At 45.3% G+C, this 14,808-nt stretch overlaps 1 protein-coding gene across 1 annotated transcript; it reads right to left on the bottom strand.

Moving 5' to 3' along the window:
- Positions 1 to 164: 164 nt before the first annotated feature.
- On the bottom strand, positions 165 to 1,465 carry LOC117850218 (uncharacterized). The gene has a single exon (XM_034732026.2). It carries the CDS (start codon positions 1,120 to 1,122, stop codon positions 541 to 543), a length of 582 nt encoding a protein of 193 aa, XP_034587917.1. The 5' UTR covers positions 1,123 to 1,465; the 3' UTR covers positions 165 to 540.
- Between the last annotated feature and the right edge of the window lie 13,343 nt (positions 1,466 to 14,808).

Raw genomic sequence — 14,808 nt, 5'->3', positions numbered from 1 at the left:
AGTATTTTCAACGAGAAAGTTACCACAACCTAAGGTCAAACTGATAAAACACTCAACAGACGTGTCTCCTACTCTCCTGCTTGGAAAAGAGGATTGCTCCCAGAAGTGAAGGTATCTGATCGAAAGTTACACAAAATTCTTAAATTTGAATCTCTGAAACCCAATTATCCAAAAGTCCACTAAATTGACAAATCGTAGGTACAAAATTACAAATGCACAATTTGACAAGTGTTGTCCCTGTCCCGGTACTACAACTACACCGCCACCTCCATTCACTACTAGAAATATGAGCATTCGTCCTTGACATTAGTACCGAATAGTTTTTCGTCCGATACTAACGCGCGAAATTAGTACAAATTTTCGATCCTTGGAGGCTTTATAGTACCGGACAATAACACTAGTACCCGTGGAGTACTATTTAGTACCAGTCGGTAACACCGACCGGTACTAAATGGTGTATTTACTATCGGGCATTTTGGACGGTACTAAATGGCGTACTGAACAAGCGGTACCGGTGAGATGCTCGGTAACTGACCGGTATTAAAGATCACTTCCCCAGGTTGGTGGCTCGCTTGCAGCAACCTTGACGTCGGCACGGCACATCGGGCACGTGGCGTGCGCGCGCAGCCACCCGTCGACACATGGCGCGTGGAACGCGTGCCCGCACGCCGGCAGCCTCCTCACCGTCTCCCCGTCCCGCACGACGTTGATGCACACCGCGCACTGCTCCGCCGGCACCCCCTTCTTGCGTTGGTACTCGAACGCCGGGATGGCCTCGACGTCCTCCTGGCTGAGCCCGCCGACGCCGTTGACCTGCCCAGGCCGCGGCTGCCCCACCGGCACGTCGACGCGGAGCGCGCCGAGGTGCTCAGGTAGGAGCGGTGGCTCCGGCGGCGCGGCCCTGTAGTAACAGCACGTGAACCAGATCAAGGCGACCACGACCACGGCCGTGGCGACGGAGCCCCAGACGTAGCCGGCGAGCACGAACACCAAGACGGGCACTGCGACGGCCGCCGACCACAGCAGGAGCAGCTTCGCGCAGCGGTCGGAGCGCGCCGTGCTCGGCCCGGGACGGAACAGGTCGATCTCCCACGCGCCATTACTCCGGCGAGCTCTGTCCATGGAGACCGTGCGCGCGGCTTGCCAGTTGGTCAGTTGGTGGCTTACGGTGGTTGGATGTACAGCTGGTTGAGAATGTCTGTGCCTATATATACTATCTTTGGCAAGGGTGCAACATGCTCGTAGTCTATGATAAATTTGAGCAATGATTGCTGGGTGCGATGCTTAAAATTTTGTGGTCAATTTGTGGAACAAGATGGAGAGGGACGATGCAAAATGACTTGGAAATTGCGAGCAGGAGGGAGAAGCAAAACAAGAGTTCAAAGACTACTTGATCAGGAAGTAACACACCTCGCTGACCTTGTTTCTTTAACGCAAGCTGCATTTTGTTTAGGGTTAAAACGGCAAATCACCCGCGTCAGGTAGCAATTCAAGCCGGGGGAGTGCAAACCGTTACGCGGTGTCTTTGTGGGAGCCATCATCTGGGATTAATTTGACTCGTATGTGGATTATTATACTATGGAATTCACCTAGTTGACCAAGAACTGAATTTCTAGCTAAAATAATAGAGAAAATTGCATTGCACCCGGGCTACCAATTTTTTTCGTCATGTGCTTCATCTTCATATAGCATGCAAGGACGACGACGATATCCAGCACAAGGACGTGAAGTTATTATGGGCGCTCCAAGTTGACATGAGGAGGAAGACACTGATGTGTATCTGTCGCCCCCTGCTCGGCCCATCGACGGAGATGTGCGAATTATTACAACGATTTATCAGCAGAACTTCAGAGTCGTTACATTTACATGTCACATAGTTATTATCTAGTTAGCATACTGTATACATAGATGCTAAGACTGTCGAAACATATCGCGGTTGCGGGCAATAAATTGATGAGGCCAAAAAACTGCAATCAATTTATTGTCTTAGCAATAAAGCAATATTGAAGTTAAAATCGTGAAGATGAAAAATGTGCCTAATCATTAGCTTCTTGAAAACATTGTAACCGTGTTCTTGGGTAATTAATCAATACAACAATCTCCTGCTGACAAAAGAAAAATAACCATTACATGAAACAATCTCCTTCTGACAAAAGAAAAAATAACCATGATAGAACAAGCTGAAAATCTTATAAAAGAAAAAAATGCAAGTAACTGAGCTTTATGTTTCTTTTCAATGGAGCCATTCCATCCTACCTCACTCTCCAGCCAAACGTACTTATCTTTTGGATGTTATCTAGTTAGGGTACTCCTAGTACATACTGCAGATGCTAAGGCTGTCAAATCATGTATCGACAATAAATTGATGAGTCAAAACAACTCCAATCTATCATCTTTGTAAAGCAAAGTTGAAGTTAAAACTGTACTGATCAAAACTGTTTGCAATTAAGGTTCTTGAAAACGGTTGCAACCATGTTCTTGGTAATCAATAATACAATTTCTTTTAAGAAAAGAAAAATAACCATGAACAAATCAAAGTCTTACAAAAGAAAGAACGCAAAAGTTTGCAATTACATATCCTTATTTGAAGTTTCATTTCGATGCCATTTAACACTGAAGTTTCGCCGGTAAATAATAGTTTATTTTGCATGGATCGTGCGTGCACTGGACGGCTGCCAGTAGCGCCTTCCTCCTCATGTCAACCATGGCCTCGTTCGGCTGGCTGCTTTGCAGCTGTCTGCTGCTGCTCGGCTCTCTGCCGCAGCAGCTGCAGCACGCAACAGCTCTCTGCCGCAGCAGCCAGCCAGCCGAACGCAGCAGCCAAGCGAACGAGCCGCATGCCTTCCGGTCCGCATGGCCGATGACCTTGAAGCAGATGACGTCAGGGTTGTCCAAGCTCATGACGGGGTACAGCGGATGCACGCACGGGATGCCCTCGTAGCCCGGGAGCGCCCAGAGCTCCTCGCAGTCGAGCACGCTCTCCTTCACCCACTTCACTGGCTCCTCCATCGTCAGGGTCAGAGTCCACGTGGTCACCGTGAAGGCGAAGTGGGAGCGTGCGCACGAGCTCCTGCCGAAGGAGCCGCAGTAGCAGCGGGGCTCGCCATCGACGAACCTCACTGCAGCAGCACCGGCGGCGCCGTGGCGGCGCCCATGGTCCGGGAATTCGTCAGGGGAAGAAGGTCGTTGGTGTAGTAGCTCGGATCTATATGTACCGGAGCCTAGGGCTCGTCGGATCCGCCATGTCGCACATGATGAAATCGGTATGGTACCCTACGCCAGAATCGATTTGTGCTGGCACAGGGAAATTAGCATGCTGGTGGGCGCGATTGGCACATGCCAGATAGAGAATTGTCGGGCCGGCGGGGAAGAACCCGCCAGCACAGTGGCCACTGTGCTGGTGGGCGACACAAGCACCTGCCAACACAGGTCATCCCATCTGTGCTGGTGGGTGGTTATGTCACCCGTCAGCATAAAGAGCCTCTGTGCTAGTGGGCAACATAAACCCACCACTAGCAATACATATTCTCTCATGTTGGCCAGCTAACCAGTAGGTATAGGTACAAGTACCGATTGATGAGGCAGATTAGGATGTGCAAGGATCTGAAGCACTTGATATATTACCATTTCAACACTAGCCCTGTTGGAAAAGGACCTGACTGTGGGTTTTGGGTTCCAAAGTGGAGAGTGTGGCTCTTCTTCCTTCGCGGTATTGTCCCATTATTGGAGTGCTGGTTGGGTAATCTGTTGGCAAGGCAGTTTTAGGGTCGTCATTCGAAGGGAGTAGCCAAAAGCGTAACAAAGCAACGTGTTGAGTCTCATTGTGATTTGGAGCTTGGTGCTCCAACAAAGGCCACTGTGCTGGCGGGTGACGCAAGCACCCGCTAGCACAGGTCATCCCATCTGTGCTGGCGGGTGGTTATGTCACCCGCCACCACAGAGAGCCACTGTGCTGGGGGGCGACATAAACCCACTGCCAGCATAGATGGGTTGACCTGTGCTAGCGGGTGCTTGCGTCACCCGCCAGCACAGAGAGCCACTATGCTGGTGGTTGGCTTATGTCGTCCGCCAGCACATAGCATAGTATAAAAGCTCCTATTCATCTTCCTCCCCAGGCAACCTTTCATTTTGGCGCTTACCCGAGAAGAGCTTGGGAAAAGCCCAAAAACACCAAATCTAAGGGGAGAGGTTTTGCTTTTGATTTTCCTTGGAGGAGTCCTTGGAGGAGATGGCTATATAAGGTGAGTTTCTGCCATTCCAACCTTCATTAACTTGTCATCTAGATTTAGATCAAGATCTAGAACTAGGAGAGAAAGAGGAGGCAAGAGAGAAAAAAATAGAACTAAGTGTCCTTCATCTCCTTGTGACACTTAGTTCTAGAAAGGTCCTTAGCCTTTAAATTAAAGCACAAGTCAATAATAAAATTCATGACAAGTAAGATAAGGAGAAAGTAAACAAGCATACAAGCAATAACATAAAGGTACAACCACACACATGAGTACACATGTCAACAATATAATCCAACACGCACAAAAGCCAAACGACATGTCTATTACATGAAGATCCACAAAATAACCAACAAACACCCCCCAAGCTCCCCCTATCTCTACTACCCCTTAGGCGGCAAGGTAGAAGCGGTGGATCCGGAGGGCTGAACAACGTATGCCGAGGCATCGACATCAGAGCTCGAGCCGGAAATGCTGGGAGAACTCTTGGGAAGAGCTGGATCAACATGAGGTGAAGCAGGCATGCCACCCTTGGGCAAATGAGAGGAAATTGTCCCCTCAACCTCATAACCCATCTCTGCCTGAATCTGCTGAGTGACAGTGCAAAGAGCGGCATCCGACCCGTCAAGCCCCTCGGACCGAGGTGTCACAAAGGACGGAAGAGAAGAACTGGACCTCAGCGCTGGGAGAGAAGGCTGCGGTGGTGTCTCCTCTGATAGAAGTGGAGCTGTAGAGAATGGAACAGACACCTGAGTCGACATCGGACTCGTGAACTCACCCTACCATGGCTGCTTGGGAGAAGAAGCCTGTGACTATGTAAGCTGAGGCTCGGTCATCTGTGGTAGTGACAACATCCCTGTCTGCAGAAGAGGTGATATTGGGTCAGTGGCCAAGGGAGTCTGCACGAAACCAAAAATCGGAGGAGTAGGAGCTGTGGGATCGTGTTGGAGCTGCTGAGTGGTAGGAAGTGGGGGTGGCTCCAACCCGGTGTGATAATACAGTTGTCCTAGGCATCCAGAGAGAAAAGAGAACATTTGACCGATAACCATCTGCTGCTGTAAGATCTGTTGCCTCTGAGCCTCCTGCTGCTATCTCAAACCCTCAAGAATGACCTGCTAGGTCTCAAACTAACAGGCAATCTGAGACTGCATCTGTATCACAAAAGCATGGCTTACCCAAATAGTGGTGTTCGTAAAGAGGCGATTGATACATCCGGAAAGAATATAACTTACTACGATTTCACAGAGGACATATGGGAACTTGACTATGGAGAGAATATCTGGATCCCTGTCTTTCAATGCTAATGGGTCAAACACCCAAATGGAGTTACAAATGACAATTATGGGTTGACACTTGTAGACCTAGCCAATGTTGGTTACAAAGATGACCCATGGGTACTTGTTGACAGTGTCGCACAAGTATTCTACATAACAGATCCTATTAATGCAAAGAAACACATTGTAGTCTCTAGTAAATAAAGGATCCTTGGAGTTGAAGGTATCGTGGATGTTGAGGAGTACAATTAGTACGAGGAATTGGACCTTTTCAAAGACCATGAATGAAAAATCAAGCGTGTTGAAGCAGGCATTGATAAATCCATGAAGCCATGGTTATGTACCGACTGTGAAGGAAAAACTACTAAAGGATAAATAACATTTATTTTCTCTTATGTTGTTTGACTAATTAATATTATTTTAAGACTTATTAATTATCTTGTAAGACTTTATTAATGTGTACTAGACTTTATTAAAAAAATATCTTGACGTGGTTAATTCAGCATGCGGTCATCATAGCAGCGTGTTTAGGACTGACAAAGTGTTTAGAACATGCCTTGAAGGTATTCTAGATCCTAAGAAAGCAAACAAAACCAAAGAGAATCAAAGAACTAAAGAAATCCAGGAAAACAAACCATCAGACGTACCGATGGCCCCCAGAACAACGTCGTAGCAAGTATCGGAGAAATTGGTACACTACAAAGCAATTGAGTTAAGAAAGGCCTGTCAGATGTTCTGATGGACTTATTTCTAGTTGTGTCGGACGAATTGTGAGGGGTAGGCTTCAAAGGCGAAGAAATCTCTATAGCACGGGATGTTCCGATGGTTGGCCCATAAGAGCATCGGACCAAGCCTATTTACTTTGACCCTTGACAGAAGGTGTTGGCTAGAAATACTTCAGCACCGGTTGATCCGATGGGGGCATCGGATCAAGCGTTGGATGATCCGATGCTCAGTGCCTCCAAAAAAACTACGAGCGCTGATGGTAGTAGGGCCCACTAAAGTCATCAGGGGAAAAAATTGGCCTCGCACGCGAACTTGTGCAACGCGTCTGATCCGGGGCCTACATGCGAGCGCGCGCAGCACTCCAAGCAGCGTGGCCCACAGACCAGTCACATTTGCACGAGATGATGCAGCCCAGGCCACAAGGGGAGACGGAGGTTAACGTAAGTTTGAGAGAGGCACCGGCGACCAAGTATTTAAGCAAGCATTTCTCCCCGTGCGAAAGCGAGGTGGGACTAAAATGCTGCTATGCGACCACGCTGCGTGTCTACCTCCAAATAGGCCGAAACTCTGAAACAGCCCACGCAATGCGCACTGTGCTGGCGGGCTGCACGAGCGCCCGCCAGCACAGTGATTTCAAAACAGTTCCAAAATGATTTAAATACATAGAAAATGATTTCAAATATTGTTTCAAACTTTTACACATGGACGTAAATGTTATTTAGTCAATTTAAAAAATATTTTTTCATGGATAACACAAATCATAATGAATAATTAGTTCACTTGTCACTATAGGTTGAAACACCCTATAACTCATGAGGTGTTTCAACCTAGTGTGACAAGTGAACTAACTACTCATTATGATTTGTGTTATCTAGGAAATACTATTATTTAAATCAACTAAATAACACTTATGTGCATGTGTGAAAGTTTGAAACAATTTTGAAATCATTTGCAAGTATTTAAATCATTTTTGAATTCTTTTGAAATCACTGCGCTGAACTGGGCTGGCGGGTAGCTTTAGAGCCCACCAGCACAGTGATCTCAAAAGAATTCAAAAATGATTTAAATACTTTGCAAATAATTTCAAAATTATTTCAAACTTTTACGCATGCACATAAATGTTATTTAGTCAATTTAAAAAATATTTTTTCGTAGATAACACAAATTATAATGAGTAGTTAGTTCACTTACCACAATAGGTTGAAACACCTAATGAGTTATAGGGTGTTTCAACCTATAGTGACAAGTGAACTAACTATTCATTATGATTTGTGTTATCTAGGAAAAATAATTTTTAAAATTGACTAAATAACATTTATGTCCATGTGTAAAAGTTTGAAACAATTTTGAAATCATTTGCCACATATTTAAAGCATTTTTTGGAAGATCCAATGCTTGATCCGACACTCTTATTGGCCAACCATCGGAACATCCCGTGCTATAGACATTTCTTCGCCAGCACAGACTGCCCCACAGAATTCGTCCGACGCAACTAGAAATAATGCCATCGGAACATCTGATGTGACTTTCTTAACTCAATTGCTTTGCAGCGTACCAATTCCTCCGATACTCGCTACGATGCAGTTTTGGAGACCTTTCTTAACTCAAATAATTTTGAAATTATTTCAAACTTCTTCACATGAAAAAAAAATGTTATTTAGACTTTATTATCTTGTAACTTAATTATCTAGCATAACAAAAGGGAAGGGGTACATGATCCAAGCCACAATATAATATAAGTAGTTCTAATAATATTGCAAGTTATTACATCAATAAATTAGAGGTTCTAGAGGGAACAAGTTCAAATGTTACAACCATGCATGTTACATATTTCATCAGATGTCGGCTCGCATCCTTAGATATGGAAAATATCTAATGTCTCCAATCGTCTAGCCTAGAACTTCATCAAAATAAGTGAGAGCACGGATGAGTGCACTCTCCTTCGCTTCACATGGACGGCCACATACATTACTATGAACGGAGAACATTGGAGACTGATATGGCCTATAGAAAGTGAGACTCGCCTGGAACCTCAACTGTGGGGTGTAGTTTGGGTGTCCACCCATGTAAGTTAAATGTGGCCTATCCAGAACTTTATCCAGAATCGCGCGAAGGCTCACTTCGGCAATGGTACTACCATGAATTATGTCCTATAAAAGATGATAACAACATGATGACAGTTAAAAGATGTAACACCACTAAAGTTAAAAGAATGATAAAGAATGTTCCATACCATGTCATGAAGTGGAGAAAGCCTCTATGCAGTGATAATCACATTGTTGTCTTCCTCCTCGAGGCATCTCATTCGAAACCATGAAAAGTCTGGCACAAAGTACCCATGAAGGTGAAGCTATTGTAGGCAGGCCTCCATGACAGTCCTATTAACAGTCGCCATATATGCCGATGGGCTACCCCATGCGGCAATTGAGACCATCGGGATGGCCTGTCCTGAAAAAGAGCTGCATGTCGATCAGGTACTTGAAAAAAGATATGGTTTCTTTGCATAAATGGTCCTATGTTGATGACCTCTGTTTGGACCATAGGAGCAATACCACCTAAATCTTGGGCAACATCTCTAAGCCATCTAATATTATTGATAAGCTGCATTGAATTAAATTTAGAATTTATTCATGTGTAGTAACAAAATCAATCAAAAGAAGGACAGAATATTACTATGTTGGGAATTGCTCCTCTAGTTTTATTGCCGAATGGAATGTCAATGGACCCATGGACTTACAGTCCTGGAACAGTAGGTAGAGTGTCATCATGCCCGAAATGTCCATGGCCGCAACCACCGTGGCGGCCACCTCCACGGCCGCAACCACCATCCATACTTAGCCCAAACTATCTACATAAAAATCAATTAAAATCATATAAATGTGCATAATTTCATATAGGATACAAATAATCTAATAAACAAATTTGTGATCATTTGAACAAAATGGAAACAAAATTGAAACAAAAGGAAACATTTGTGATCTATTGACAAATTGGAAACAAAATGAAACACTTTTTATGTGGGGGCGACATTACAATATGGGCGACAGTACATTGTTTATGGAAACAAAATGGAACAAAATGGAGGAGTAAATAACCATTTATTGAACAAAATGGAAGCAATAAAATTAAACAGGGGGGAATGACAGTCGTACAATGCAATGTGGGGGAGGCTGATGGGGACATCGCCATGCTGGACACGCATGAGTCATGGTTTTCCCCAAGTTACAATTTTGTCACCAACTCGGACATCGCGTTCGTTTCGGATTCAGCCAACACCCCTGCACGGTTTCGGCCATATCTCCCTCATACGACATCGAAACGAGGCGTTCTTTGATACGTTGGAACGGGGACAACGGCCCCATTCTTTTGGTTCTGGTCCTAGCCCACAAGGTTTGTGGATCATTCTATGTGACCACGACAATTTGCTGCATCACCAGTTTTGGGTCAACTTGGCCTTGTATCGTGTCGGGCCTTAAGCCCAAGTTGTGGGCGCCCCCTTCCTGGTCGCTCCCAACCCTAGTTCACCCCTTTTGATATAAACTCAGTAGCTGCCACCTTAGAAACTCAGGTTTTGTTTAGTTCTAGACGACAAGTCCTTTTACAGTGATCCAGGGTCCCTGTTCTTGTTCTCCTCGACTGTGTTGATTAGTCCTTTTGAATTGAGAGCTTGAACCCTTCTTACTTCATTCATATTTGCAATATCAGATTGCGTGTTTACACTTTCTTGCTTGTGTCCTTCAATTCGCTTGCAGGGAAAGCCTTCTCGGTGAGATCAATCAAGTTGTGCTTGGTTGATAACCAACGGAGCAACGGTGTAGCGATTGCAAGGATTCCAATCATGTCTTATTAGAAGTCCGGATCATAAATGTTGAGTCTCCACCAATCAAATTTATCACTACCTTTCAGCAGATCGGGCCAGTGCTACATCAAGTGGTATCTGGATTCCAGGTTACCCGTGAGGTATACTATCATGTTTCCCCTTTAGATTCAGTTTGTGTCCAACACCTATAGTTCACAAAAAGCCCAAAAATATTTACACTTTTCGCTGTCCTATTGCCTTTTTAGCCTTTGCAATTTCCGTTTCAGATTCACTTTGTTGAGTTTGTGTCCGTAGTCAAGTCTTGTTGCTGGTTTAGTGTGTTCGTGGTCGTAGTTTCAACCGACCGTCGTTGTTTGTTTGTTTCCACCGCTATCCCATCCACCTTTACCCAAACAACAAGTCGAGCCCCCACATTACTTGACTTGCCATGCTAGCCACCTTGTGTGAACTCTCGTCGTGCAATCCCTAGATAGGTTGCAAGCCGCATTGTGTCGCCTTTGCATCGCAGCCCTTCTTGATTCATCTGGCGAATACCTAATTGCTGCATACCAAGAATGTTGGTGCCCCTATATTGCTTGCTGAGAAGTTGTGCTCAGCCATGATCAGTGTTGGACAGATAGGAACACTTTGCCCTAGCTATCGCCGCCTTACCAGCCGCGTTGTGCCTTTTCGAAACCCTGATTTGGGCGACCTTCCTTAAAACAGGCATAACTTTTCGCTCGGAACTCCGATTGAGGTGAATTTTTTTCAAATTTTCAGAACAAAAAGTTACACATACGATTCAATGCCTTTGGCATTTTTGCGATTCCCAGCTCTCCCAAAAAAATCAGGAAGTGGGAGTTTTCAAGCCTCTAAGTTGTTGCACGGTTTTCAGCAAACGTGCATGTATTTCTGTAGACCATCACACCTCTGTTTAAGGTGCAATTTTTTGTGATTCCATCTTGTGTGATTCCTATTTAGAGAAAAATATAAAAAAATAGTTGAGAAAAATAAAAAAGTGGCTTCCTACTAGTTCTGGAGGGAAAATTAGGGAAAAGAATTAAAACAATTGCATAAGTTGTTGGTTGCTTGTTCTTTGAGTTCTATCCACCGTCGCTCATTTCATCTTGTTGTGCTACGTCTAGGGACACGTCTTAGCCAGCAACTGTGACTTGTACTTTGGATACTTATTGAATTTTGCTAATCTGCTTCGGCTATTGTTTTTCCTTGCTACCATATTGTGCCTGCCCAAAGCTCCACATATACTTCTATTAGTACAGGTTCACCTTGCAACTGTTACACCCAAGCTTGACAATAGATTGTACCACCCTGTTGGCTTTGGTAAGCACACTTGCAAGACAGTAGTAAGCCATTTGAGATATTGCTTTCCACCCATTAATTGCTAGTTGATAGGGATAATACTTTTGTGTTGTCTTTTGTTGTCTTCTAACCATGTTAAGGAAAGGGAAAGGAGTGGAGTCCCCTTTGAACTTCAATGAGTGTGTGTCCAAGGACGAGCTTATGAAGCTTCTTGCCGACCAGCGCACCTACATCGATGGGAAGTTTGATGACTTGATGCGCAACATTAACATTCTGGTTACCCGGATTGTTGAGCAACGACCTACCCCAGTGCTGCCACGCCGACCCACCCCTCATGATGATGGTTTGGAGGATGATGATGACGCTGATCTTGATAATGATGCATGTGACATGGACCGTCTTCGGCGTGATCGTCGTGGTATGGGAGGTAATAATCATCACCATGGTAATAATGATCCTTTTGCTAAAACTAAATTTACCACGATTCCTTTTGCTGGTAATGTTGAACAAAAATTTAATTCTCATTTAGTTCCTGCTGAGCATAGAGTTAGGCTTGCTACTAGTGAGTTTACTGGTTTTGCTCTCTTTTGCTAGAATGATCTTTGCAATAATAATAATGCCAATGCTGTACCTCAGACTTGGACTATCTTAAAACAACATATGAAATCTCGTTTAGTTCCTCCTTATTACCAACGTGATTTGCGTATGAAACTGCAAACTTTAAAACAAGGTGAAAAAGGCGTAGAAGAATATTATCAGGAATTGCTCATTGGTCTAGCACGTTGTGATATACATGGGGATGATGAAGATTCTGTCTAGATTCTTTGGTGGTTTGAATCGTGATATATAGGATATTCTTGATTACAAAGATTGGAACAGGTTCAACCAATTGTATCATCTTGCTCTTAAAGCTGAAAGAGAAGTACAGGGACGTCGTCAACAACACACTTTCAGGTCCAACCCTGGAAGATCTTTTCCGCAGTAGCGTTCCAATGTCGACAAGCCCAAGGCTTTTGTTGCCCAGCCGCCAGCGACACCGTTTGCTACTACACATGCTTCCGAGGTGAGCAATTTGTCTCCTGTGCAGTCCCAACCGCAGAAGAAAGCTATGGCCCCTGGTGCGTCATCAAACAGCTCCAAGAAAATTGTGTGCCATCGCTGCAAGGGCATTGGACATGTCATGAAGGATTTCCCAAATCGTAGTGCTTACATAGCCACCGCTAATGGAATAGGATATGTAAGTGCTAGTGATGTTGAAGATGAATTGGTTCTTGCTACTAACATTATTGCAGATGAAGCGAATAACGAGGAGGAGGTTGCCATTGATTCTCTGGTTGCCTCGGCGGGTTATAAGAGCCTTCTTCTGCAGCGGGTGTTGACTTCCCAACTGGGATATGAGGAAGAGAAACTCCAATGCTGCAATTTGTTCCACATATTTCTCCTCGTCAAGGATTGTCGTGTTCTCACCATTATTGATAGTGGGAGTTGAAACAACTTAGTGAGTTCAGATCTGGTCGAGAATCTTGGTTTGACCACACGTGCGCACCCGCATCCGTACCACCTACAATGGTTCAACAATAGTGGTAAGACAAAGGTAACTAGATCAGCACGCGTGCATTTTCTATTGGCTCATATAATGACTATGCTGATTGTGATGTTGTACCTATGCAAGCATGATCTCTTTTGTTAGGTCGTCCATCGGAATTTGATGTTATTGCTTTACACCATGGCCGAACTAATAAATATACTTTTATGCATCAAAATAGGAATATTACTTTCCTTCCTTTATCTCCTGCGGATATTAGGAAACATCATAACGAGCTTGCTGAAATTGTTAAGACTGATCATGCGTTAGTTCCATCTCATGCTAAACATAATGGGATTAAGTTAAAAGAGGGTGTTTATCTTGCCACCACTGCTGCTACTGCTGCCTTATGTGATAATCATGATGCACCTTGTTATACTATGCTTTGTCGAGATGTTTGTGTTACCGATAATCCTATGTCTTGTACTTTGCATCCTGATGTGCCTAACCTTTTGCAGGAGATTGATGATGGGATAGAGTCAAGGACGACTCCAATTCAAGAAGGGGAGGATGAGGAGGATATCGCCATGCTGGACACGCACGAGTCATGGTCTTCCCCAAGTTACAATTCGTCACCAACTCGGTCGTCGCGTTCGTTTTGGATTCAGCCGACACCCCTGCATGGTTTCGGCCATATCTCCCACATACGACATCGAAATGAGGCATTATTTGATGTGTTGGAACGAGGACGCCGCCGCCATTCTTTTGGTTCTGGTCCTAGCCCCAGAAGGTCCGTGGATCATTTTGTGTGACCATGACAAGGTGTTGCGTCACCAGTTTTGGGTCAACTTGGCCTTGTATCATGTCGGGCCTTAAGCCCAAGTTGTGGGCGCCCCTTCCTGGTCGCCCCCAACCCTAGTTTGCCGCTTTTTATATAAACATTGTAGCTGCCGCCTTAGAAACTCGGGTATTATTTAGTTCTAGTTTTCCTTTGAGAAACTGAGATTGATTCATTGTAACTATGATGACAAATCTTTTTACAGTGATCCAGGACCCCTGTTCTTATTCTCCTCGACTATGTCGATTAGTCCTTTCAAATTGAGAGCTTGAACCCTTCTTACTTCATTCATATGTGCAATATCAGATTGTGTGTTTACACTTTCTTGCTTGTGTCTTTCGATTCGCTTGCAGGGAAAGCCTTCTCGGCAAGGTCAATCAAGTTGTGCTTGGTTGATAACCAATGGAGCAGCAGTGTAGCGGTTGTAGGGATTCGAATCGTATCTAATTAGAAGCCCAGATCGTCAACGTCGAGTCTCCACCAATCGAATTTATCACTACCTTTCGGAAGATTGGGCTAGTGCTACATCAGAGGCGCGAACGGGGAGCGGCGACGCTCAGTGTTGTTGACGGTGGCGCGAGGGTTCGGTGGCACGGCGGATCGAGCAGGCCTGCTAGCGTCAGTTGTTGAAAGAAGAACGTTTGTACAGCGGGAGTTAGAAAAATAGCATCCCGAGGGAGTGGCATTTATACGTGGGGACTTAGTGCTGGCAGGCGATAGCGTGGCCCGCCAGCATAGTGAATCAGCACTAGCGGGCATTAATACCGTGCGCCAGCATAGAGCTCCATGGGGAATATTAACACGCCCGCTCTTGGCACGCCCGCGGTCGTTCCTCTCCCACGCCTGTGCCCATTGGTTGCCCGCCGGAGCGCCGAAGATGACCGGACAGAAGGCACACATCTCCAGGAGGCAGGCACGTGACCTGGCCTCGCGGCGTTTCGCCCTCTCTTCGGCGACGACGACCTCAGGACTGTCGTCCTCCCGCCAGCCCTCGTCAAGCGGTGGCGCCACCCCTGCAGCACCCCGCCACCGGTCCTCCTCCACCACGCGCCCGCACCCTGCGGCAACCCACTTTTCAGAGCGGCTTCTTCAGCTTCGAT

The sequence above is a fragment of the Setaria viridis genome, chromosome 3 (genome assembly GCF_005286985.2).
Source record: "Setaria viridis chromosome 3, Setaria_viridis_v4.0, whole genome shotgun sequence".
Lineage (NCBI taxonomy): Eukaryota > Viridiplantae > Streptophyta > Magnoliopsida > Poales > Poaceae > Setaria > Setaria viridis.
The sequence above is the reverse complement of the archived record's forward strand: the minus strand, read 5'-3'. Positions and strand labels throughout refer to the sequence as shown.